This window comes from Miniopterus schreibersii (assembly GCF_964146895.1).
Source record: "Miniopterus schreibersii genome assembly, chromosome: 2".
Lineage (NCBI taxonomy): Eukaryota > Metazoa > Chordata > Mammalia > Chiroptera > Miniopteridae > Miniopterus > Miniopterus schreibersii.
The window spans coordinates 78,095,209-78,122,075 of NC_138102.1; the positions used below are offsets into that span (position 1 = coordinate 78,095,209).

Consider the following 26,867-nt stretch of genomic DNA (forward strand, 5'->3'; position numbering starts at 1 on the left):
TAGAACTTTACCTCATTTAACTAGGGCTATTTGATTATCCTGAAATACAATTAGTACAGCAAAAGCAACATAATTTCTTAATTATTTCTGTAGTTGCTCACTTTCAGATAGAGATGTAGTGCCATGGATGCCTCCAGTAGGAATCTTTTATAAGCTCTTAGGGTTTGTTTTTTAAACAATATATTCAGTATATTTCAATAAATTGCAATGCTCTATTGTCCCATCTTTCACCAGTAAGAGCCCTATCATATTGGTTCCTATGTCGTTTTTTTCCTTTATAAATAAAACCAAACATTTATTTATACCAAAGAATTCCAACACTGGATCTTTCACATATGAAGGACAAAGTATTATATCTATACACACAGCAAGGGGTGGCAGGGCTATAACAAGAGAGTTTATAGCTTTCCCACAATTACAGGTCTACCATTTCAGTTTCACTGGAGACAGTGTTTTGCTCCTATTCTCAGATACATTTACAAGACCGAGGGGCAAGTCTTCTCACTGGATGGCATGTGAGGAAAGGGGAAGGTAGGAGGAAAAGAAGGTAGAAAGCTTAACATGAAAACAGTGTGGCCACATCTCCCATTAGCTCTAAAGGTGTTGTTAGCATAAAACCTATATAGATGCTTTTCTTTTGTTAAAAGCAATTAAGTTATACCCAATAATTAAATGAATTCAAAATGACCAAGTCAAAGAAAATTGAAAAAGATTTTGCCTTTCCCCTCTTACCAGCTGTAGAGCATGTTGGGAGATGAAAGTTGAGAGGACCGAGGTAAAGAGCCTGGGAGGGGAGTCTATTAAAGTTTTAAACTAAAGTGAAACTAAACTTATAAGTGAGTTGAATTTAGGGTTAGGTCAATACAACATAGTTCATCCCTGTGTCATTTTGATACAACCCCATAGCTTCTGATAGTTTCCTTGCTTTTTGGCACAGCTGTCTTAAGTTCATCCTGTACCTTCCTGCCCCAGTCCTGCAATCAGCCTCTTCTTTCAGTGAGAAATAGTATTTAGAGAGAGCTAGAAAATATAGGGTGTCCCCCCAAAATGTATACATCCACTTTGAATAATGATAAAGGCAGTGTTTATTAAAACACATTTTCAAAATTGAGCTATCAGCTGTTAAAGTGTGTATACATTTTTGGGGAGAACACCCTGTATGTGTATTTTTTAAAAGAAAATAAATTATCAGTGCATATAATATTGTTTCAAAATAATAATAGTAATATTATATAAACAAGACTACTGAATGAGATTTTATGTTTCTTTGCAGTTCTCTTTGTCCTTAAAATATGTTCTTCGAAGGATGCACAAAGTGCTGTGTTTTGAAGTCACTTGAAATAATTCTGTTAATTATGTGGTTATATCACCAATTTGATAATTATGCTCATTCATTTTTATGTTGTCAACTTGGGTAGGGGGAATTCTATTAACTTTATAAATACTTTTAATGTGCAAAAGAATTGCAAGATTCCAAAATGAAAACTATGTAACAAAAGAGAAGTCTCTCCCGTTTTTGTCCCTTCTCCATAGGCAGCCATTTTTCTTAGATCTTGATTTATCCTTCCAGGACTTTCTTTTTTTTTTTTTAAATATATCTTTATTGATTTCAGAGAGAGGAAAGGAGAGGGAGAGAGAGATAGAAACATCAATGATGAGAGAGTCATTGATCAAGCCTGCAACCAGGCATGTGCCCTGACCGGGAATCAAACCCTGATCACCTGGATCCTAGGTCGACGCTCAACCGCTAAGCCATGCCTGGCCGGGCTCTTTTCTAAATATGAGCATGCACATACTTTTATTTTCTCCCTCTTTTACACAAAGGTAGTAAAGCATATAAACTCTTACATACCTTGTTTTTTCCCCGCACTTAATACTGTATCCTGAAAGTTATTCTGTGTCAGTTTGCTTATGGTATGGAGGTCTGTTTTCCCCTCCCTCTGCATAGTATTCTATTGCATGTATGTGTCATAGTTAATACAATAAGTCCCCCTTTGATGGATTTTTTGGGTGGTTTTCATACTTTAGCTGTAATACAGAATGAATAGCGTCAGTCATGTGTCGTTTTGCATTTTTGCCAGTGTATTTCTGGGACAGATCTCTAAAGGTAAGATTATTGCTGGGCATTGTCAACCAGGGAATCTCACTAGATACTTAGCATCTTGGATTTTTACTGGAGGCTGGTCATCTGGGCAGCCTCTGCATGGCATGTACCAAGCTTTCAGACTCCCAGAAGGAAAGCCAGTGTTCGTCATAAACCATATTGTTTGTGCAGTTAAGGCATAGTGAGCCACTCTTTTCTGTTAATGACAGAAACCCTACTGAAATCCAAGTTCCCAGATGCCATGTCAACCTTTTAGGCAGCCTTTCAAAGGACAGTAGTCAGGCCTGCTAGGTTAATGCTTTTTTGCGTAGCACTGTTTTCATTTCTTAAGCTATTCATTCATATATTTTGCCTATTTTTCTGTTAGGCTTATGGCTTTTTTCTTGATTGCTCTTTTTATATATTAGGGATTTGCGCCTTTTGTGATTTAAGTTGCAAATATATTTTTTTCCAGTTGGTCTTTTGGCTTTGCTTATGGTACTTGTTTGCTGTTTGTGTTTTTGAATAGTAATAGCTTTTTTCCACTAAAGTTTTAAAGGAACTCTTCCATCTAGAACTTATATTTTTAATTTTTTACATTTAGATCTCTAATTCATTTGGAATTTGTCCTGGTATATAATGTGAAATACAATCCTATTTAATTTTTCCAAATGACTATCCAGTTTGTGCCAGTATCTTATTTTTGAATCCATCTTTTCCTTATTATTTGAAGAGCCACCTTTATTAGACATATAGCAAATTTCTATATGCTTTTGGATCTCTTTGTAGACTTTCTGTTCTGTTCCAATGGTCCATTTGTCCATTTATGCACCAGTGCCACACTTTTAATTAAAGAGACTTTATGACAAGTTTTAATATCTGATAGGGCTAGCATTCCCCATCACATGCCACATTACTATTATTTTCAAAATATACCTGGCTTTTCTTATTTATTTTTCTACATAAATTTTTTTTTTATTCTCACCGAGGAGTGAAGCTATTTTTTCTATTGATTTTTTAGAGGGAGTGGAAAGAGGGAAGGGGGGAGAGAGAGAGGAGAGAAAGAAACATCGATTTGACAGAGACACATCGATTGGTGGCCTCCCACACATGCCCCAACCAGAGGCTGAGATTGGACCTGCAGCCCAGGTATGTGCCCTTGATCGGGAATCAAACTGGTGACCCTCCGGTGTGCAGGCTGATGATCTAACCACTGAGCAACCCTGTCCAGTGCTATGTATAGACTTTAGAATTAACATATCTAACTCTAGGGAAAAAATTGATATTTTTATAGGGATTATATTAAATTTATAAATTCATTTTGTGAGAATTGACATCTTTATCAGGTTGAGTCTTACTGTCCAATGATACTGTGTCGTCCTTTTCATTTTGTTATGTCCACTTTTGTATCTTTCAGCATTATGTCCAAGTTGAACTCATGGAATTTGTACTTTTTTTTCTTACGTTTATTATTTTTGTAAATCCCTCCGCTCAATTTTGAGAAAAATCCTTAATGATTACATGATAGATTTGATGTTGAAACCCGGCATGTGTTTATCGGTGACCATTCAGGCCAAGTAACCATCCTCAAACTGGAGCAAGAAAACTGCACCCTGGTCACAACATTCAGAGGACATACAGGTGGGACTGAAAGCAAAATCCATGTGCTACTTGCTCTCTCAGTGAGCTGGCACCTGCTGCATGTTCTGGTGTTCAGATAACAAGTTGTGAAAGTGACAGAGTACACTCTGGGCTTGTGCAAAGATACACATGATACATTTAACTGATTTCATAATGGTTCAGTAAGATATAATGTCAAAAATTTTCTACATCAATCCAAACAAAAGAGTCCTTAATCTATTTTGAAAATGTTTGATTCTTGTCGTGTTGCCCTGGAGAAAGCCAGTGTTGGCACATGTTAATGAGACATTATTTAAGACTATGTGTAACTGCACAGACCCCCAAAAGCCAAAAGGACACCTGCCTTGGTCTGTCCTTGCCATCCTTGGATTGAGGAGATTGTGGTCAAGACAGACTCCCACTTCTAAGACAAATTAAATTAAAAATATGTTCATCATGGGTAACCAGGTTGCATTAAAAGGTAAAAGTTCTTTAACTTCCTTTCCTTTTGGGCTCTTTCCAGTTTAAAACCCAAGGCCCCCTTTATGTTACTGGCCTGCTCAGAGTCATTTAAACAAAGTAATATAAAATATCCATGCTTAGCCTTTGAAAGTCTTGAATAGGTAATGATGATTTATTTTTTACTGGTATTTTTAATGTGTGATGTTAAAATAAGCCACTGCCTGTACCATTGGTTTTAAATGGGGTTTTGTATCTTCTACACATTACACTCATAGTTGAGAACAGAACAAAGTTAATAATGAATTTAGGCATCATATAAGAACAAAAGTAGGTGAATGAGGATGTAAAATGGGAGAGTACCTAGGTCATCAGGGATTTCCTGAAGGGAAAAAAGGAATCCAGGGAAACAGATTCTTAAAAGATCATCAGAATTGTCTCTTCTTTGGGAGGAATTTACAGAAACATCCCCTGTGGCTAGGACCCAGTTCTTTCTGATTGGGTTTCTCTTTTTAGCCACTTAGACCCTGGCCAACCCTGGCCTGATAGGGATCCAGAACTCTCCCACCGCAGGAATCTTAAACTTATGTGTTTCACTACTAACTTCAGTCTCCTGATCTTTTACTTCCCTTTTTCCAACTCCACTTGCTCTTGCCCTTGTTGAGAAGTCCAGTCCTTGATCCCTCATTCCATGTCTCCACACCATATTTTCTTCCTTCCCAGGTGTGCGTCCCTTCAGCCACATGCTTCCCAACCTACTCAGCTCAGGGCCCCTTTATTCTTCCTCGGTAAGTTTTGTCCATGATACACTCACTGTCCACGATCACTCCTTGTGCTGTCAGCCACTGGGTCAGGACCCAGCTGCAAGTTACACTATGAGTCGTAGCTCTTCATTACCAGTGCATATTCATCATTCCAATCCAGAGTCAGGAACTGCCTCATAGTCCCTCCACATAATTACTTACAGACCTTGAGTACACTCCTCCCAGTCCCCTTAACAGCTTTTTCAAACCTGCACCACTTTCCCTGAGCCCCTACGCCCTCCCATTCCAGCATCCTCTTTCAAAGAAAAATATATATTATCAAATAGAAGCTTTTCAAAACATATTTTTCTTGGCCACCCATATTCTCTTCCCAGCAAACTTCCCCTCTGCCCCATCCTTATCTCTTGCCATTCTGCTTCTAACAATAGCCTGCTCTCCTCTGGCCCCAGGTTCAATCTCAGTCTCTTCACCAAAAGTCATTCCCTTTTCTCCCTTTTCTACCTTTTGACTAACCCACTCTTCTCAATTTATTAACATGCTAAAGTTTATTGCTTATTTCAAACAAACAAGCAGAAACCCTCTCAATCCATGTCCTGTTGTAGCAATTTGCGTAATAGCAATATTTTTTCTCTTTTTTTAAAAATTATAAGCTATACATAATCCTTTTAAAAATCTTTATTGTTGAAAGTATAACATTTGTCCCCCTTTTCCCCCTCATTGACCCCTTTCTCCCCGCTCCTGCCCCCTCCCCAGGCCTTCCCCACAATGTTGTCTGTCCATGGGCTATGCATATATGCATATAAGTTCCTTGGTTAATCTATTCCCGCCCCCCCTTTGCCTCTTAAATATGTCAGTCTGTTCCATGCTTCAATGTCGCTGAATCTGTGTTGTTCATCAGTTTATTCTGTTCATTATATTCCATATATAAGTGAGGTTATATGATATTTATATTTCTCTGACTGACTTATTTCTCTTAGCATGATCCTCTCCAGGTCTCTCCATGCTGTCTCAAAGGGTAAGAGATCCCTCTTTTTTACAGCTGCATGGTATTACATAATGTACTGCAGCTTTTTTATCCACTCATCTACTGATGGGCACTTGGGCTATTTCCAGATCTTAGCTCTTATAAATAGTGCTGCTATGAACACAGGGGTGTATATCTTTTTTCTGATTGGTGTTTCAGGCTTCTTAGGATATATTCCCAGAAGTGGGAACACTGGGTCAAATGGCAGTTCCATTTTTAATTTTTTGAAGAAAATCCACACTGTTTTCCACAGTGGCTGCACCAGTCTGCATTCCCACCAGCAGTGTACTAGGGTTCCCCTTCTCTACATCCTCACCAGCACTTGTTTGTTAATTTAGTAATGGTAGGAATTCTGGCAGGTGTGAGGTGGTACCTCATTGTGGTTTTAATTTGCATCTCTCTGATAATTAGTGATGTTGAGCATTGTTTCATATGTCTCTTGGCCATTTGTATGTCCTCTTTGGAGAATTGTCTATTCAGGCCCTCTGCCCATTTTTTAATTGGGTTGTTTGTCTTCCTTGTGTTGAGTTGTATGAGTACTTTATAGATTTTGGAAATTAACCCCTTATTAGCTGTATCATTGACAAATATGTTCTCCCATACAGTGGGTTCTCTTTTCATTTTGATGAGGATTACTTTTGCTGTGCAGAAGCTTTTTATTTTGGTGTAGTCTCATTTTCATTTTTTCCTTTGTTACTTTTGCCCTAGGCGTTGTGTCAGTGAAAATTCTGCTATGTGAGATGTCTCCTATTTTGCTGCCCATGTTTTCTTCTAGGATTATTATGGTTTTATGACTTATATTTAAGTCTCTTATCCATTTTGAGTTTATTCTTGTGTATGGTGTAAAGTGGTGGTCTAGTTTCATTTTTTGCATGTACCTGTCCAATTTCCCTAACACCATTTATTGAAGAGACTGTCTTTACTTCATTGTATGCTCTTGTCTCCACTGTCAAATATTAATTGAGCATAATGGTTTGGATCAATTTCTGGGTTCTGGGTTCTATTCCATTGATATATATGCCTATTCCTTTGCCAGTACCAGGCTGTTTTGACTATAGTCACTTTGTAGTATAGCTTCATATGCCATACTGTGATCCCTCCAACTTTGTTGTTCTTAAGATTGCTGCAGCTATTTAGGGTCTTTTTTGGTTCCATATGAATTTTTGGAGTATTCATCCTAGATCTGTGATATAGATCTGGTATTTTAGAAGGGATTGCATTGAATCTATCGATTGCTTTGGGTAGTATGGACATTTTACTGATGTTAATTCTACCAATCCATGAACATTGTATATTGTTTCACTTGTTTAACTCTTCTCTCTCTTTTTTAAACATTCTGTAGTTTTCCAAGTACATGTCTTTTACCTCCTTGGTTAAGCTTATTCCTAGGTATCTTAATTTTTTTGTTGCAATGGTGAATGGAATTTTTTTTTAGTTTCTCTTTCTGAGAATTCATTATTGGTATATAAAAGTGCCATTGATTTCTTGGTGTTAATTTAGTATCCTGCTACCTTGCTGAATTAATTTATTAAATCTAGTAGTTTTTTGGTGTAGTTTTTAGGATGACACTATCAAGTCATCTTGGAATAATGACAGTTTTATGTCCTCCTTTCCAATTTGGATGCCTTTTCTTTTTTCTTTAGTTTTTGCCCATTGAGTATGATGTTTGCTGTAGGTTTGTCATATATGGCCTTTATTATGTTGCTGTACGATCCCTCTATTCCCATTTTCCCGAGTTTTTATCAAAAATGGGTATTGGATTTTGTGAGTGCTTTTTCTGAATCCATTGATATGATCATGTTATTTTTGTCTTTTATGCATCACATTTATTGATTTGTGAATATTGTACCTACCTTGCATCCCTGGAATAAATCCCACTTGGTCATGGTGTGTGATCTTTTTAATATATTGCTGGATCCGATTTGCTAATATTTTGTTGAGGATTTTAGCATCTATGTTCATCAGGGATATTGGTCTGTAATTCTCTTTCTTTGTAGTGTCTTTATCCGGTTTTAGAATTAGGATAATACTGGCCTCATAAAAAAAGCTAGAAAGTGTTCCTTTTGGATTTTTTGAAATAATTTGAGGAGGATAAGTGTTAGTTCTTTGAGTGTTTGGTAAAAGTCCCCTGTGAAGCCATCTGGACCAGGGATTTTGTTTGCTGGGAGTATTTTTTATTACTACTTCAATTTCATCAGTAGTTATCGGCCTCTTCAGGTTTTCTGACTCTTCTTGATTGAGTTTTGGAAGGTTATATTTTTCTAGGAATTTGTCCATTTTGTCCAGCTTGTCCAGTATGTTGACATATAGTTGTTGATAGTGTTTTCTTACAATCCTTTGTATTTCTGTGGTGTCAGTTGTTACTTCACCTTGTTTGTTTCTCATTCTGTTTATTTGGGTTCTCTCTCTTTGTTTTTTGATGAGTGTGGCTAAAGATTCATCAATCCCATTTATGTTTTAAAAAAACCAGCTCTTGGGTTCATTGATCTTTTGGTTTTTGTCTTTATGTCATTTATTTCCACTCTGATCTTTAGTATTTCCTTCCTTCTACTTACTCTGAGCTTGTTCTGTTTCTAGTTCTTTAAGATGTAGGTTTAGATAGTTTATTTGAAGTTTTTCTTGTTTCTTGAGGTAGGCCTGTAGTACTGTGATCTTCCTCCTCAGGACTGCTTTCATTGTGTCCCATAGATTTTGGGTTGTTGTATGTTCATTTTCATTTGTTTCCAGGAAGTTTTTGATTTCTTTCTTGATTTCTTTGCTACATCATTCATTGTTTAATAACATGCTGTTTAGCCTCCATGTGTTTGAATGCTTTGGGGTGTTTTATTGTAGTTGATTTCTAGTTTCATGCCATTGTGATTTGAGAAGATGTTTGATATGATTTCAGTGTTCTTGAATTTGTAGAGAGTGATTTTGTGTCCTAACTTGTGGCCTGTCTTTGAGAATGTCCCTTGTGCACTTGAGAAGAAGGTGTATTCTGCAGCTTTGGGGTGGAATATTCTGTAAATGTCAATTAATTCCATTTGATCTAGTGTGTCATTTAAGGTGCCTCTTTCCTTAATTTTTTGTCTGGGAGATCTCTCCAGTGATGTTAGTGGGGTGTTAAAGTCCCCTACTATGACTGTGTTACTGTCCATCTCTCCCTTAAAGTTCTCCATAGCTTTTTTATATGTTTAGGTGCTCCTATATTAGTTGCATATCTGTTTACCAGGGTCACATCCTCTTGTTGGATCGATCCCTTTAGTATTATGTAGTGGGCTTTTTTATCTCTTGTGGCCTTTGCTTTGAAGTCTATTTCGTCAGATATAAGTATTGCTACCCCTGCTCTTTTTTTATTTCCATTTTCATGGAGAAATTTTTTCCATCCCTTCACTTTCATCCTATGTCAGTCTTTCATTCTGATGTGGGTCTCTTGTGTACAGCATATATGTGGGTCATATTTTTTTTATTCATTCTGCTACCCTGTGTCTTTTGATTGGAGCATTTAATCCATTTACATTTAAGGTTATTATTAATAGGTACTTATTGATTGCCATTTTTCTTCTTTATGCCTCTGTTTCTCTCTATTTCTTCTCTTTCTTATTATTACAGCAGTTCCTTTAACATTTCTTGTAATGCTGGTTTGGTGGTAATAAATGCCTTGAGCTTATTTTGGGAGGGGGGGTGCTCTGGGAAGCTCTTTTTTTCACCATCTATTTTGAATGATTTCCTTGCTGGATTGAGTAGTATTGATTTCAGATCCTTGCTTTTTATTACCTTGAATACTTCATGCCATTCCCTTATGGCCTGTAGAATTTCTGTTAGAAGTCAACTGACAGCCTAATGGGATCTCCCTTGTAGGTCAGTGACTGTCCCTCTCTTGCATCCCTTAAGATTTTCTGTTTGTCCTTAACGTTTGCCATTTTAATTATGATGTGTCTTGGATTGGGTTCCTTTGGGTTCATCTTGATTGGTATACCCTCTTTGCTTTCTGAACTTGTGTGGCTTTTTCCTTCACTAGGTTATGGAAGTTTTATGTCATTATTTCTTCTATTTCTTCTCTATTCCCTTGCTCACTATCTTCTCCCTTTGTAACCCCAATAATGTGGATGTTGTTTCATTTCATGTTGTCCCAAAATTCCCTTAAACTGTCCTCATCCTTTTTAAGTGTTTTTTCTTTTTGTTGCTCTGATTGAGTTGATTTTTTTCCCTACCTTATCTTCTGTTTTACTCATTCGACCTTCTGCTTCATTGAGCCTACTTTTAATTCCTTCCAGCATAAAGATATGGAAGGCTTTATGAATTTGCATGTCATCCTTGCACACAGGCCGTGCTCATCTCTGTATCATTCCAATTTTAGTATATGTGCTGCCGAAGTGAGCACCATAATCTTAAATTTTCCATTTTAGTCATTTTTAACTGTGCAGTTCAGTGGCATTAAGTACACTTGCATTGTTTTGCAACTGTCACCACCATCCATCTACAAGCCGTTTTTCATGTTGCAAAACAGAGACTTTGTACCCATTAAATACTAACTCCCCTCTTTCTCTCAGGCCCTGGCAAACACCATGCTGCTTTCTTTTTTTATGAATTTGACTACTTTAGGTACCTCCTGTGAGTAGAGTGATAGTATTTGTTTCCTGACTGGCTTATTTCACTTAGCATAATCTTCACATTGTAGCAAACAGCAGTGCTTTAGGAGAATATTGTTTTTCCACCTACTTCAAATTCACCTCACGTTTCCTTTTCAACCACCTGCAATTTGGCTTGTCTCATCAATCTCATTTAAACTGCTCTCCCCAAGGTAGCTATTGGCCTTCCAGTTGCCAAATCCAGTGGTCATGTTTTCATCCATGTTGTATCTAAACCTTTTGGAGGTTTTTTTCAGTGTGGCTGTTCATTCCTTCTTGTAACTGCACTCCATTGGCTTCTGTGACATATCCTCTTCCAGTTTTCTTCTTCATCTCCAACTGCTCTTTCTTATCTCCTTTGTGAACTCTTTGTGGGTTCTGCCCTGGGCCCTTGTCTCTTTACACTCTGTGCTCTCTAGTGGTTGATTTCATCCACTATTCTCAGCGACAGAAATTAAAAGCATAGTCATTGTCCTAAAATTTCTCACTGCCCAGTGAGAGAAACAGAAATAAAAGGTAAGCCAGTAATTCCATTTCATGGTGGCAAGGGCAGTGGGGAAGTAGGTACTGAGTACCTCCAAGAACATAGAATGGGCACCTAGCTTGGATGGGAGTGTGAATTAGGGAAGGCCTCCCCAGATTAGATGTGGCTTGAGTGAAGATCTTTGGTGGAGGAGTTAGTGTTGAATTCATGAAAAAGTAAGATAAGTCCAGGCAGGAAAAACTAGCATTGTCCAAGGCATGGAGATTTGCAAGAGTGTGGCTCTCTTGGGAACATCTAGTAGCCTTTTGGGGCTGGAACACTGAGTATGAGATGGGGGCTGCCAGAAAGGAAGTGACAGTTCAGATCTCTGAGGGCATTATCTTAATGTCAGTGAAAAAGCATTAGAGGGTTTTTAAAAAAATTTTTATTTATTGATTTGAGAGAAAGAGAAGAATGAGGAGAGAGAGAAAAACACATCTATTTGTTTTATGATTTGTTTATGCATTCACTGGTTGCTTCTTGTATGAGCCATTAAAGAGTTTTTATTTTTAGCAAAGATGTTAACTTGATCAGATTTAAAAGATTGTTCTCTGTGAGTGGAGTGTAATTGGAAAGCTAGTATCTGGAAATGTGGTAATGTAAAAGTGAAGAGTGGATGGACCCCAGGAAAAATTTAGGTGATGAGTTCAGCGGGCCTAATGGACTGGCTAGTTCCCAAATTTGGTTTAGTTGGAGGTGGTGCTGAGCCTGACCTTTTGGCTCTATAGTAGTTAGGCCTTCAGTATATGGTGGCCAATAGGAGGGCCTCTGAATTCTGGATTGCTGTGGGGTAAACCAGATGTGGCTCAAGGGTTTCATGTCTTGCAAGTTAGTTGTAATATAAAATGTAACCTTGACATTGTGTCATCTTTCTGAAAAATTTTAAAGCATTTCATATGATTTTGTCATGAGGTATTTTTGAGGAAGGCAGGACATGGCCCAGGAAGGTCACTAACTAACATGAAGACAAATGTAGCAGGACACATATTTATCTTGCTATTATTCCTAGACAGTAGTATCTACCCATTACCAACCTGGCTATATTACAACTCACTTAAAGCTAGAGGAAGGATTTCTAAGAGATTCCATGGTGATCCAAACATGTTATCAAACTCTTCCTATATAGTAGGCCCATTCTGGACCCTGAGAGGTCCCAAACTCTGGCCAACACAATTCTGGAAAAGGGGTTTCTGTAAGGATTTGTTTCATCTCCTCTCTACCCTATCCCACAAACCAAGGCCTTAAGATGAACCCAGATTCATTATAGAGTGATGAGGATCTTGTAGGTCCATATCCAAACAGACAAGTTTTTGGTATGTGTGCAGAGCCATAACCATTCACCTGCCACTCTGTTATAGTACAGAAAGTCATAAAAATATGGGTTATGATGGAATCAACCTAACAGTCAAACCCAGAGACCAAATATAGCATTTACCAATCTAAGGGGTCTTAGGAAACTTGTTTTACGCTCTTATGCTTCCTCTGCTGATTTTATTTCTGGAGCTAAATGGTAGGTGGTATAGTGATTTGCTATTTCTGCAGAATTTAGAATGTTTTTCTACCAAAAAGTCATACACTGACTTGAACAGAGGGGGAAATATCAGATTTTGACCATTGGAAATTTATAGTGTCAATTAACACCTTGCTGACCAGCTATTTTGAGCCAGAACTTGCCCCTGCAGCTGGCTACTTTGGTTAGCAAGGTGTTTAAAATCTCTTAAATTAATATAAGTGCAGACATGAGTTATCTCATGAATGATCAGCAACATTCAAACACAGAAACACATGTATATTCATGACTGTTCAGCAAGGTTTAATATATTTTATTTTACTTTTTAGAATTTTTTTGATTAGTATAAAGATATTAGAAACAGAGCGGCTTAAACATAAATCTGCCAAGCATCCTAATTAATGAAAAATTAAATATTAACTTTTTCATTAACAGGATAGTTATTGAAAGTGACAGGATAATTCTAACGAATAACAAAAACAAGGGAAGACATAGTTCAGTACAAATATGGAGATTCAAATAATTGAAAATGTAATTTTTGTTTACAATGGAGGCTTTCAATCAATGTCATTTATATAAAGTGTAATAGATGCATATTTTCATCAAGAGTCCATCTGGATTACATAAGTGAAAACAAGCATAATGCTTGGTTTAACTGACTTCCAGTCATGGAATACGAGCATTAACCAATAACTGCAGGTAGTAAAAAATAGGAGTGTAGCAAGTGTTGTGAAGCCTGGATGCCATGCATAGGCTGCATTGGGCGACAATAACAAGAGGGCCTCTCCTTGTCCAGAAAGTTAAAGAGAGGCTTCCCTGGAAGTAGTATATAAATGACACCCTACGGGGAAAGAGGAGATACCCAGGTGGTGGGAACATTCCAGGCCCCAAATGTATGAAACAAGTATGCAGCCTGGAGTGGGAAACTGTGAACAGCCACGTGAAGTTGAATGGCCCATGTGGAGAGCCAGGGGAGAGGAGTACAGGTTGATCTTCCAGGAAACATTAAGAACCTCAGGCATTGTTCTCAGGCAGTGGGAAACCAGTGATGAAGGGTACCCAGGGTGGTAACATGGTTTCCATTTTAACAAATCACTGGCAGCAGTGGGTAGTGGATTGGGTGGGGACAAGAATGGATGTGAGGAGACTCTTTAGAAGGAAAGCAACTGCTGGGGTTCCTAGTAAAGGTGACCTTTGTTTGGACTTGGCGGGGGGGGGGTGACAGTGGGCACGGAGAAAAGAGGAGGGATTCAAGATCTGTTTAGGAGATGTGGAGTCAATAGCACTTGATGCCTGCAGCAGGAGTGCCTCCAGGTTTCTGTCTGGAGCACTTGGGTGGACAGTGATGCTGTTTGCTGAGACCAGGAGCATTCCAGGTAGAACAGATCTGGGAGAGAATATCATGATGCTTTTAATCTGCACATGACCAAGAGATGACCCTGGGGACGCAGCAAGGAGACAGCTGGAGGTCCATTTGTGGGTCTCAGGAAGAAGGTATATCCTAGAGATAGAGCACATTTTGCTTTACCAAAATACTCATCACTTCAACCTAGAGCAAAATGCAGTAACTGAAAGGTCAAATATTTTATTCAAGAGGCTTTATGGTCTGAGGACTTACTTAGATGGCTCTGCTTTAGCAACATTTAGCCTACACACCTTCACCTTTCAGGGTGTGACAGGATGCTGTTAGTGAGGTACCAATCACATTCTGGTGAAGAGAGACCCAGCAGTTTCCAGCCCTGATTTTTACAGCACTCCACATAGTCTAGCTTTTGTAAGCTTGGTGTAAAAGTCTCCAAAAAATGTTGTTCACTAAGCATTTTGGTAATGTACAATTTTTTTTTTTTTTTTTTAATGTTTATACTCTTTGATCAGGTAACACAGTTGGGAATATCTTTTAACTAAATAGTCAGAAGTGTGAACAAAGTTTTATATTTAAAAATATTCATCTTAGCAAAATTTATAGTAGTTAAAAATTGAGAAAAATCTAACAAGTGAACTAAATTAAGGTACATCCATGTGTTGGGCTATTATGCAGCCATTAAAAATTACATATATGAGAGTATATAATAGTACAGATAAATTTTATTATGATTAAATACTTTTATTTTTAAGAATGAATTCATTTATGTTAAAAAGTATTCTGTATATCATACTGTGGAGGTCAAAGGCAGGGAGAAGCATATAATGAAACCTTGAAGGGGAGCAGAAAGGTAGAATAATCTGAAGTCAAATGAAATGGAAGAAATGATTTCTGTCATTTAAAGCATCATAAACCCTGGAAACTCACAACCAATTCAGCCCCTGGCTTTCATTCTCCTAGTTATGGAGAGCAAGGAGGATGCCCTGGGTGTGGGACTGGGCAGAGGAGCATGTGTGTGCATTGCTGTAGAATGCAGGCTGAATGAAGGTGGATGCCTTCCCTTCTGCCAAAAGTTTTCAGTAGAAAGGACTGTCCAGGAAGCTCTGTCTGCTGATAGTTGCAAGAACCCGCCTGGGAAGGAAGAGGCTGTCCCCAGCTGCATTTCTCTCCATCTCTCTGTGCCCCTCCATGGCTCTTAGTGTGCTGCCTTCCTGCTGGCCCCCAACTCCCAGGCTCTGCCGAATGCCTCTGTGGTAATGCTTCATTGCTCTGGTTTATTGTCCTCCCATTCCTCTCTGCCATCCATTCAACAGGCTGGGTAAGTAAACATTTATGGATCACCTACTGTGTACCAGACACTATGCACTGTGCTTGAATACAAAGATACAGAACCTAAAGTCTGTGGGAACAGATTTATAATCCAATAAAGTTTGCTACGGTGGGCGAGTGTGACAGTAAGACATGCACAGAGGTGGCAAACTCACCTAGATTAGGGAGGGGGATGGTTGGGAAAAAGTCTTCCTGCAGGAGACGACACCTGAGCTGCACCTTGAAGAGGGAGAAAAACTTACTTGGGTGATAAAAGGTAGGACCAGCACTCCAGGCAGAGGAAGTAGCACCATGTCCCTTAAGAGAATGGCTCCACCAAACACAATGTACATGTCTTTCTTGTTCTCAGAGCTAAACCCATCGTCTTAAAATTGTGCATTTGTGTTGGTGTTGGGTCTGAGTTTTATTTGATTTGATTATTTCCACAGAACTTAGCACAGTGTCTACCGTATAGAAGGTGCTCAATCCATGTTTTTTGAACTGACTCTAATTGATCTCATAAGGGCTGGAAGAGCAGTATGAGATACTCTGAGGGAACAAGCTGGTCACTGCCTGAAGGCTGAGCAGCTTGTCAACAAAGGACACTGTCATAGGGATGGTGTAAATGAGGTCTCCTACACTATAATGATAGCTAACATTTATTGAGTGCTTCCCATGTACTAGGCACTATTCTATGTGCTTATAATATAAGAACTCATTTAAATTTCAAAAAAATTATCCCTGTTTTACAGAGCAGACTTCTGAGCACAAAAACATTAAATAATTTGCTCTTGTCACATACTTAACAAGAATAGAGCTGGAATTTGAGCCCAGAATCTGATTCCAGAGCTTGTGTACTTACACGTCCAGTTTCTTCATCATAAACCATCTGCATCCTATAGTCACCAACAAAGAAGGCCAGAGAGCCTTATGGTGCAATGTTTATAGATGTGGGTGTGTTGAAAGAAGTTGCAAGGTATTTATCATGTGGCACTTAGTAAATTCTATTTAAATATTTCCATGTTTTTTCTGATAGGATGGAAAACCTAAGTCTTTAAGTCAAATAAACCTTTCTAACCATTCTTTTTATCAGTGACGCCCACTATTTAAATCTGACATGCTGCCTTTGAGAACCTGAGTTTCCCATTTTATATGTTGCCTTAGTCTGTTCAGGCTGCCCTAACAGACTACCATGGGTTGGGTAGCTTATGAACAATAGATAATTGATTTATCACGGTTCTGAAAACTTGAGAGTCCAAGATTACAGTGCTGGCAGATTCAGTGTTTGTTGGGGCCCACTTCCTAGTCTATAGACTGTCGCCTTCTCATTCTGAACTCACTTAACAGAAGGGGGTGAGGGAACTCTCTGTGGTCTCTTTAGTAAGGGCACTAGTACCATTCATGAGGGCTCCACCCTTATGACCTAAATACTTCCAAATTTTGGAGATTAGATTTCAGTGTAAGAATTTGAAGGGGGTGGGCACAAACACCTGTTATGTAGGGGAAATCATGCATTTGTCATCTTTCTCTTTTCTGTCCCCTTAATCCTAGTGGCTTAACCAGTCAAGCAAGACCATCTCCAGAGCTTCTCCTTCAGATGAGCATTCCCTGACCTAAAAGGTGTGAGTAATAGAATAGATGAAGGCTGTCATATAAACAACACTGGTTAGCCAGAAAAAGGTGTCATATAACTGTTTTATATGCTAAGAACAAAGCAAAGAACATTCATTCATGTACTCACTCCTTCATTCAATCGTTTGCTCATTTGTCTGTGCTTACTGACTGTTTGCTATAAGAAGTATAATTCTGGGTCCTGGGGATACTGTGGTGAATAAGCCAAAACCCAGCCCCCCTAGAACTTATATTGGGGCAGAGAACAGTAAATATATAATATATTGTTATGCTCTGAGGAAAGATAAAAGAATAAGGAGGAGAGTGATAGGAGTGGTCAAGGAAGATCTCTCACGGAGGTGACATTTGAGCAGGGACTTGTAACCCTAACCCTAACTGTTAAGTGAGGGAATGAGCCAGTGATAATCAAGGGGAACATAAGCACAAGCTGAGGCAACAAAGCGCAAAAGACCCTGAGGTGGGAATGAATCTGGCGAGAAAAAGGAACATCAGGAAGGCCAGTGTAACTAGAGTGGAGTAAGGTGGAGGAGGGGAAGCCCTACGACAGGGGCTGGAGCTAGATCATTAAAGGCCATGGACAGGACTTTGGGTTTTACTCAGTGGGATGGGAACCAGGAGTGATTTGAGCAAGGGGTGTCATAATCTACTTTGTGTTCTTCAATGATCACTTTGGCTACCGGGTAGAGAATGGACAATAGAAAGAGGAGTGGAAGCAAGGAAACCTTATGGGAGGCTATTACAATAGTCCTAGGTTTTTTTCTTTGTTTTATTATTTTTTTTAATTTTAATTTTTTTAATCCTCACCCAAGGACCAGAGGATATTTTTTCCATTGCTTTTTAGAAGAGAGTCGAAGGGAGAGAGAGACATCAATTGGTTGCCTCCCACACGCACCCCGACCAGGGCCAGGGATTGAGCCTGCAACCAAGGTATGTGCCCTTGGCCAGAATCAAAGCTGGGACCCTTCAGTCTCCACAGGCTGATGCTCTTACCACTGAGCGAAGCTAGCTAGGGCTGTTTATTTTATTTTTACATTTCATTTTGAAATAATTTTTGACCTTTATTTCCCAAATGTTAACATTTTTGAATATTACAGTATAAATACTAAAACCAGGAAATTAACATTGATACAATACTTTTCTCTAATCCACAGACCTTAATCCCCATTTCTCCAGTTATCTCACTGATATCCTTTTTCTGGTTCAGAATCCATGCCAGGTCCACACACTGCATTTGGTTATAAAGTCTTCTTAGTTTCCTTTAACCCAGAACACTTCATTAATCTTTCCTTGTCTTTCAAGACCTTGGCATCTTTGAATACTAGCCAGATTGCCCCTCTCTTGTAGAATGTTCCTTTATTTGAGTTTGTCTGATGTTTCCTCATGGTTAAACTCAGATTATGCATTTTTTATAATACCACCACAAAAGTGATGTTATGCTTTTTATGTAGTGCATAATATCAGGGTGCACATGATACTGCTTTGCCCTGTTACTGGTGACGATAACTTTGATCACTTGGTTAGGGTATGTGTCTGTCAGTTTTCTCCGCTTTGATCACCCTTTGTAGTTCATAAGTGTTTTATGAGGAAACACTTTGAAACAATGTAAAAATTCTGTTTCTTATTATATTTCTGCCCTATAAGTTTAGTATCCATTGATGATTCTTACCAGAAACAAGTATGACTGTGGTGATTGCCAAATTGTTTTTTCTATTATTATTCCTTCTACACTTTTTAGTTGTAATTGTACTATAAGGAAAAACTTTCACTTACTCCCTGTTTATTTATTCAATTGCTTATATTGGAATAGGCCCACAAGTTCTTACTAATTTCTATATGAGAACCCTGTACTACCTATCATTTATTTATTTTGTTGCTCAAATTATCCCAAATTTGGCCATTAGGAACCTCTTCAACATTGGCTCCTGTGTCCTTTTTCACGTCTCCATCATTTTATGAACACATCTTAGTTTTTGGTACCACATGATGTTCCTGGCTCAGCTTGTACACTGTTTGCCTTAGCCCTGGAATCAGCCATCCATACAGACCTTCCCTTGTTCCTTCTATTAGTGAATAGTATTTAGAAGCCATAATTTAAGTGTTGTGTGTGCTCATTGTTAATGAGGTATCATTGCTTCTAGGCTCTCTCAGTAGACAAAACTAAAAAAATACATGTGTACTCACACATCTATAACCATATATTTTTGTGATTTCATACTGATAAGTCCAATCTAACACCAGAGAGATCATTCTAACCTTCCTCCTCTATTTATAACTCCTATTATAATAGTGAGAAATTCAGCTCTCGTTACCCTCAATACATTTACTTAGTTAATCCTAGAATACACATAGAATAGTTTCAGAATTATTAACCTAATATAACACATAGCCCTGTGAAATATAAACCTACTAATTAGAATACAGTTTTTTGTACAAATCTTTTTATATTTAGCCATATTACCATTTTCCAAAGTTACTTTTATCACTTCTCCCCCTGCCCCACTTTAGTGTGGTTGTATCATTCGTTGGTAATACAGCTAGGTTTACTTGTTCCCGTATTCTATTTTGGGTCCACCATGCACATGCACACACACCCTCCTAGTTGATTTTCTTTTTAAATATGTTTTTTATTGATTTCAGGGAGAGGAAGGGAGAGGGAGAGAGAGAGAGAGAGAGAGAGAGAGAAATATTCGTGATGAGAGAGAAACATTGATTGGCTGCCTCCTGCATGCCCCCTACTGAAGATCCAGCCAGAAACCCAGGCATGTGCCCTGCCTGGGAATTGAACCTGTGACCACCAGGTTCACTGGTCGATACACAACCACTGAGCAACACCAGCCAGACTGATTTTAATTATTTACTTGTTTTTGAGTATGTGAAACATACATGTTTCTAAAACTCAGAACCAAACAAAAAAAATATACTATGAAAAGTTTCACTCTCTTTCATCCCTTCTCCATTCCCATTCTGCAGCCTTTCCCACACACCTGCTATTAATAAAGCTCTTTAATTTCTCATTTACCCTTATTTTCTTAGATGAAAGGTAGCATGATGTAGATAATTCTTTTGCACTTTACAGTACATCCTGGAAATCACTTTTTATCCATCCAGGAGATCCTCATTCTTTTTCACAGTTACATAGTACTCTGTGTGAGTGTACCATGGTTTATTCTCCTGCTCTCTTACATAAGCATTTTGGCTGTTCCCAATGTTTAGCTATTTCAAACAATGCTGAAATGAATAGCCTTGTGCATGTATATTTTTGTATTATTTGGTGGGAGTGGGGACAGTACCTTCAAGATAAATTCCTAGAAGTGAGATTGCAAGATTAAAAAGCTAAGTGCACATGTAGTTTTGTTAGATGTGTCCTTCCCCACTTTACTGGTTTGCATTCTCATCAACAATGTATGTGAGTGTGTTCTTTGATAGCCTTTACAACAAAATGTGTGTCATACTTCTTAATTTTCCTTGTATGATAGCAACTTATACAAAAATAGCAGTAGAGGTAGTGAGAAATACTTAGATTCTAGATATATTTTGGAGGAAAAACCAACTCAGAGTTTGGTTTGCTTTGGAGGCTAAATTCTGTTTAAATATTAGGCATCACTATTAACAGTCTAAACTAGTAACTTCTTTTCATCTGTATTACATTTATGAAGCTTTTGGTGACTCTCACCTTCCTCTTGGGCCAGCCTTATTACAATAGTCCAAAAATATATGACATTGTAAAAGGTAATGCTAACTGCTCTAACAAGTAATTTTCAACATTTCAGTGCCTTAATGTACCAGAAGTTAATTTCTCGCTCATATAACAATCCAGTATAAGTGTTGCTAATTTACAGCTCTTTCCATGTGGTGATGCAGGGACCCAGGCTCCTCATGGAATGCATTTTCTCCCTGCCCTGGAGTCTTGGAGTCCTCTAGGAGGAAGTGTAAGGAGAAAGTGGAAAAGGGACATCTTAACTTCCTTGGCCTAGAAAAGATGCGGATTACTTCCACGTACTTTCTGGGTTCCTTTCAAGGTTCTTTTACTGAGAACTGGTGGCATGCCCCCTAGATGCAAGAGCTCCTGGTAAATGTGGTCCTTGAAGGACAACAGCTTTCCAGGGAGTACTTTTTATATGGAAGGGGTAATAGGAAGTTGGATAGACATTTAGCTAACTCTGCCACAGATATTTAACCAAATAAGCCATTTGGGTACAATGGGGGAATAAATAACATGTTTTGCAGAATGGAATGCATATCCTGAACTATTACATGGCCAAATACTGAAGGATGATTAAAAAAATTTATATATATATAGTCATGGAGTTTAATAGCAAGGAAAGATGATTCTACAGAAAGAGGAAATATTTAGCACTGAAAGGCTAAGGAAGCATCACATGAGTTCCAAATAAGATTTATAGATTAAAAATATATATATTTTTGTGTTTTCATTCATCTGCTCCTTCATTCATTCAACAGATAATACTTGGGCCTGTTTGCTCCTGGCTGTGTACTTGGTGCTGGAGTGTTTGTATGTGTGTGTGTGTGTAAGGGAAGGTGGAGGAGCAGGGAGTGGTAGGGAAGAGGAGCTGCAGCGGGTGTTTACCACGTGTGCACTGGGGGAAGTGATGTTAATTACGTGGGCAGAAATACATACAAGCAGAATGCTGTGCAGGTTTAGGAAAAAGCTATTAAACATAATTCAGAACAGTGGGTACTTTTTTTCCTTTTGATCTTGGAAAAGAATCTCACACAATTATATAAGAGAAACTTTCCTAAAAGCTTTTAAAGTGAAGCACTTTATTAGAACAAATTGATAATCTAAAGAAGAAAAACAGATTGCAAGAAATAAGAAGCAATTTTTGTTCTTTTTTAGATATAGTATCTTTAAAAAACAAAAAACAAAAAAACTTTACATTTCAGTATTTCTCAATAATGTAAAAAATGGGTACTTTTCACATTCTTAATTATTTGTAGGCTTTGTGCTCATCTCATGTGGAAAAAGTTAATATTATACTCAGTGCACAAGGAGTTCAATTTATAACAGTACTGCCAGAGAAGAAAATCTGTCATTTTATAGCCACACCACTGGGGTAATGCTGGCAACCAGCATCTGTACTGCACAGTTTACAGTGGTTCTGTGTAGTTGACTCAGTCTGATTCTCACAATCAGATGAAGTAGTTAATGGCAAGTTGTTGTTAGTAGTAGTAGTAGTCATCATATCACCATCATTCCTATTTTACAGTTGAGGAAACTGATGCCTAAGGATGTAAATGATTTGCCCAGAATCTGTAAATTTAAATTTCCAATGAGAGAAAATAAAATTTAAGTTCTGATATTGTAGTCTAATTATAGCTGATCCTCAATTTTTAAAAATTTAATTGAGCTTTTTAAACCCTATAACTTCTCACCTATTATTGTGGGGGTAGGAGATAGATAGCAGTTAAAAAAATATGGCTATGGCTAATATTTCCAAACCATGCAATATTTTCCATTCTTCTTAAAATTATGACTGTTATTTAAAGGTCAGTTAATTGTCTTTTTCATTTCTCTTTGGTCTTTATAGAAATTTATTTTATGGTACGTTTAAAATTTTGCAAGCAGTGCTATAAAGTGTGGAATTCTTATTCTCAGAGCCAATTATTTTCTCTTTGAGGATTAATTGTTTGCTCTTTCAACAAAAACGTTATTGTATGCCAGGAACTGCACTAGATCCTAAATCATTTGCATTCATATTTTACTGGTAAATAGTATTGTTACTCTGACTAATGTTCAGCTGTATCTGGTCTTTCAGGTGGAGTGACTGCTCTCTGTTGGGACCCTGTCCAGCGAGTTTTGTTCTCTGGCAGCTCCGATCACTCTGTAATCATGTGGGACATTGGTGGGAGAAAAGGAACTGCCATTGAACTCCAAGGACACAAGTAAGGCTGCTGGTGCTTTATAAAAAACTCTTGAGAAAAGATTCCCAGCTGAAAGCTGGAACAAAGAAGTGCAGTTCGATGTCTATGGCAGGATCTTAGCATGGGAAGGAACAGGGCAGAAAAGCAAATAATGGCCATTTTGATTTATATCTGTGTGTAAGTATGTTTATTTATTTATACCCCATTTAATTCCATAGAGGATTTGAGAGTGCTTACAGAAACCATAAAATAATGTCAGCAAATAAATAAAAGGTAAAAGTTAGAACCAGGGAGAATATAATAGTAAAAAATTTGAGCGTGAGCCCCGGCTGGTGTGGCTCAGCAGTTGAGCATCAACCTGTGATCCAGGAGATCAAGGTTCGATTCCTGTTCAGGGCACATGCCTGGGTTTTGGACTCGATCCCCAGCAGGGGGTGTGCAGGAGGGTACAAGCTATGAAGGCCTACAGAATTTCTATAATTGAGATCATATGTGGCTTCAAGATTCCTGGCAGCTTAAGGAAAAGAGGAGAGACAGTGTTCTTCCTTATACAGAGCTTTTAGTACCTCACCAAGTATTTGTGGAGTACTGGCCTTGATTCATATCAGGCTCTTTTTCCTCAGGACAGATTTCAGGGGGCTGAGAGGAGCAGCTGAGAAAGCTTTGTTGTTTCCTTGGAGCGATTCTCAAATTTGACTGTGCATAGAGATCGCCAAGGAATTGGTTTAAAGTAGATCCCTGGGCCCTACCTTTGGAGATTCCGGTCACCTATCTGGAACTGAGGGCATCTGAATGGTAGCAGGCCTTCCACCCAGGCAGCTCTCTGCTGGTGAACCTCAGACCACACTCTGATTTGTCCTGTGCTGTGCTGCCCGCAGTCCCTGGGGGCAAAGTCTGATCATGCTGCAGAAAAGAACTTTAGATGTGCTTTAGAACTAATCTAAATTATTTTGAACTTGTGAAGTTTTCCAAATGATATTGAGAGTGACTGCAAACCTCCATAAACAACTGTCAGTAATGTTCCCATGAACTGACTGGTTTTAAGCAACTTTAGCTCTTCTTACAAATCTGCTTGGAAACAGTAGATTTAAAACAGTCTCCTAACTAGTTAAATCTACAGTTTAGGATTACTGAACTAATTCAGTTTTGGAGGGCTCATGCACAAATAATTATTTTATTGTTAAAGAAGTAGCTATTAAGCCCTTCTTTCCCACATTAGAGAACAGACCAGTTGTCTGGGGCCACAGCTGGCTTGTGGGGCTACTTGGACCTTGCCACCGGCTCCTTAGAGGAATAGTTCCTTATATTTCTCTCCAGACAGGGTGACATGCATCAAGATCATGTAGAAGGAGTTCATATTATCCATGTTAAGTGAAGAAAGAGAGAAACCAAACACAGTCCTGTTTAATAATACTCCGTTATTATCTAATCTGCCAGGTAATTCCTGTCACCTTAGGCTCTTGGAGAAATAAAATGCAGGTTTTGAATGAAGGTCAGTAATATTTGTTGGACTCATTCAGATGAGTTTATAACTAGCTTTGTTTTTACACAGTGGTTGATAAAGACTGCAAGCAGTCTTGCATGACCCGTCCACAGGGTGGGAAAGAAAGCTGTAAAGTTGAGGTGCAGTCTCTCAGTCCCAGAGAAATGAAACCTAAACTAATAGGTTCTCCAGTTTCTAAGAAATACAGACTTGTTCTTTTAGAAAATGAAACAGACTATACTTGGAGTTTATCCTGGGAAAATCACACTCTTAGAACTTAGTGGAGCATGCAAGCTGGTAAGATTAGGAGCCACCAGTGAGAACAGCTTTAGGAACAATGGCAGAAGGCCTTTGCCTGGTGCTTTATTTAACTCAAGCTTAGTAATAAAGTCAACTCTATAAGGGGCTCTCAGGTCTTCGCTGAGAGAGGGGTTACCCTGGTGTCAGAGAGCTGAGAGAAGTAAACTTCCTCAGCATCAGTTGGTGTCACCCTATTAGAGTGGTTGTGAGTGCCTGAGGGGAGCCATTAGAACTGCTGGGAGTAGGAGGATGGGATTCACAAAGAAGGGGCAGGAAAGAAGGGGCAAGGGCATCAGGCAGGAAAGGAGAAGTCATAGGCCTGCTTTCACAGCAGCCATCCTTTGCCCAGAAAGTTGGCCACTGGATCAGTGTTCAGTGATTTTTTTATTTGATAGTGCCTAATATTTTGTAAAGAACTTTCAAAACACACAGGGCCCTCAGTTTAATCTTAAACTAACCCTCTGAAAGAGAGAAGGCAGATACCATTTTTTAGATGAGAATACTGACCTACCATCCTCAAAGATTCCAGCTAACAATTAAGTCTCCCAAACCTTAGTGCATTTTGAACTAAGGAAGCTATTTAGAACCTTCTTTGTATCCAGCACTGTGCTAGGCACTGGAGATAGAAAAATGAAGCTTGACTAACACATGGTCAAGCTTGACTAACACCATGCCCCATGATGTTTTATCTGTTCTACTTTAGAGGCCAAAGAGTTTGTGCTTGGGGCTTGAGGCTGCCCCTTTTGCTGTCCTACAATTACTTATTTTCCCACCTTCCCCAGGGTGACTAATGGTAGTCAGAGTTCCAAATCAGGAGCCAAATTGGTGAGCTGGAGAACTGGGGAGAGCAGACAGGACCAGAGCTCCATGCCCCTCACAGTGGGGAGACTGCCTTCCCCCCTTCTGGAAATGTCCAACCATAAGGTAGAGGGCTGATCCATGTAGCTTTGTCACAGGTTCTGTAGCTTCATACTGTCCTTCAGTGGCAGAAATAAATTTTGGTAGTTTGACTTTGTGGGTAAAAATCCCATCAAAGCAGAGAGACCTTTAGCACTAGAGTAACTGATTGATTACAGCAAAAATGTTTCCAAGTCCAATGGGGGAAAGAGTTACGAAAGTATGCTTCTATACAATTTTTTCTGCATTGGAAGCATTTTGATATTTTTGTTCCCTGCAGCAAAGGGAACATGATTATGTGCTAGTTCTGTGGAGAGAAAGGCAAAGAAAAAGTTCCAGTTTCAGAGACCAGTTATGTTTTTCAAGTGTCAGTTACCAGTTGGAAGGATATTATCAAAGCATAAACCTGGACATTTATTGCCCCATGCTCACCTTGTCAAATCCAACAATGGCACTAGGGCTTTGTAGATCCTTTTTTATTCTTAGATAATATCTTTCATTCCATGACCAACTTTATGACCATAATTTTTCTTATAACAGTGTTTTCCTGGGCTCCTAAGACTTTGCAAATTTAATTTAATGGTAACTTGATTTAAAGCACAGATTAAAAGTCTGTGTGGTCCCTTGTGGCAGGTGGGTGCCTCCTTGGGCTCTGCAGGTTGCCTGAGACTTGGTCACAGCCATGACCCTGGGCACGCATGGCCTGTGTATTCTCACAATCCCAGCCCTAGGTTTCTCTCTTCCTGCTCATACTGTGTGTATGACCTTTGTTATAAGCATCCTCAAAGTTCCCCATACTATGAGGGGATGGAAGAGGGCCTAAGTTGACATTTGGACAGATATTAGCCTGTGCCTGAAAATCTGTTTCTGTAAAGAGGATAACGGCTTCTCTACCCTTTTACTTAAGAAGAATCAGATACAGGACCAGCTTCATTGGTTCTGCGACCTGTGCAGTCACACAAGGCCCCATGCTTAGAAAGTCTTCACACTTGGTTTACTGCTCTGCGGTCACCGTCTTGTAATTCTTAACAAATTTTTTTTATTTTTAACAAATTTCTGTTTTAAAAAAATACATCTTTATTGATTTCAGAGAGAGGAAGGGAGAGGGGGAGAGAGAGATAGAAACATCAATGATGAATGAGAATCATTGATCGGCTGCATCCTGCACACTCCCAACCGGGGATCAAGCCTGCAACCCGGGCACATGCCCTGACTGGGAATCGAACCTGGATCTCCTGGATCCTAGGTCGATGCTCAACCTCTGAGCCACGCCTGGCCGGGCAGTTCTTAACAAATTTTTAACAAGAGGCCCTGTATTTTCATTTTGCATTGCGCCCCCCAAATTATGTAGCTGGGGCTGATCAGATATATGTTACTTCTAGGGCTGGTGAGAAAGGAAATGAAGCCA

General features: G+C 38.8%; 1 protein-coding gene across 1 annotated transcript in view; it reads left to right on the forward strand.

The window, feature by feature from the left end:
• WDFY2 (WD repeat and FYVE domain containing 2) overlaps window positions 1-26,867 on the forward strand; it is a 186,495-nt gene that overhangs the window by 134,623 nt on the left and 25,005 nt on the right. Inside the window, exons 6-7 of the mRNA XM_081129853.1 lie at window positions 3,612-3,724; window positions 22,674-22,800. Of these exons, the coding sequence (XP_080985979.1) occupies window positions 3,612-3,724; window positions 22,674-22,800 (240 nt within the window). The remainder of the gene's footprint in view (window positions 1-3,611; window positions 3,725-22,673; window positions 22,801-26,867) is intronic.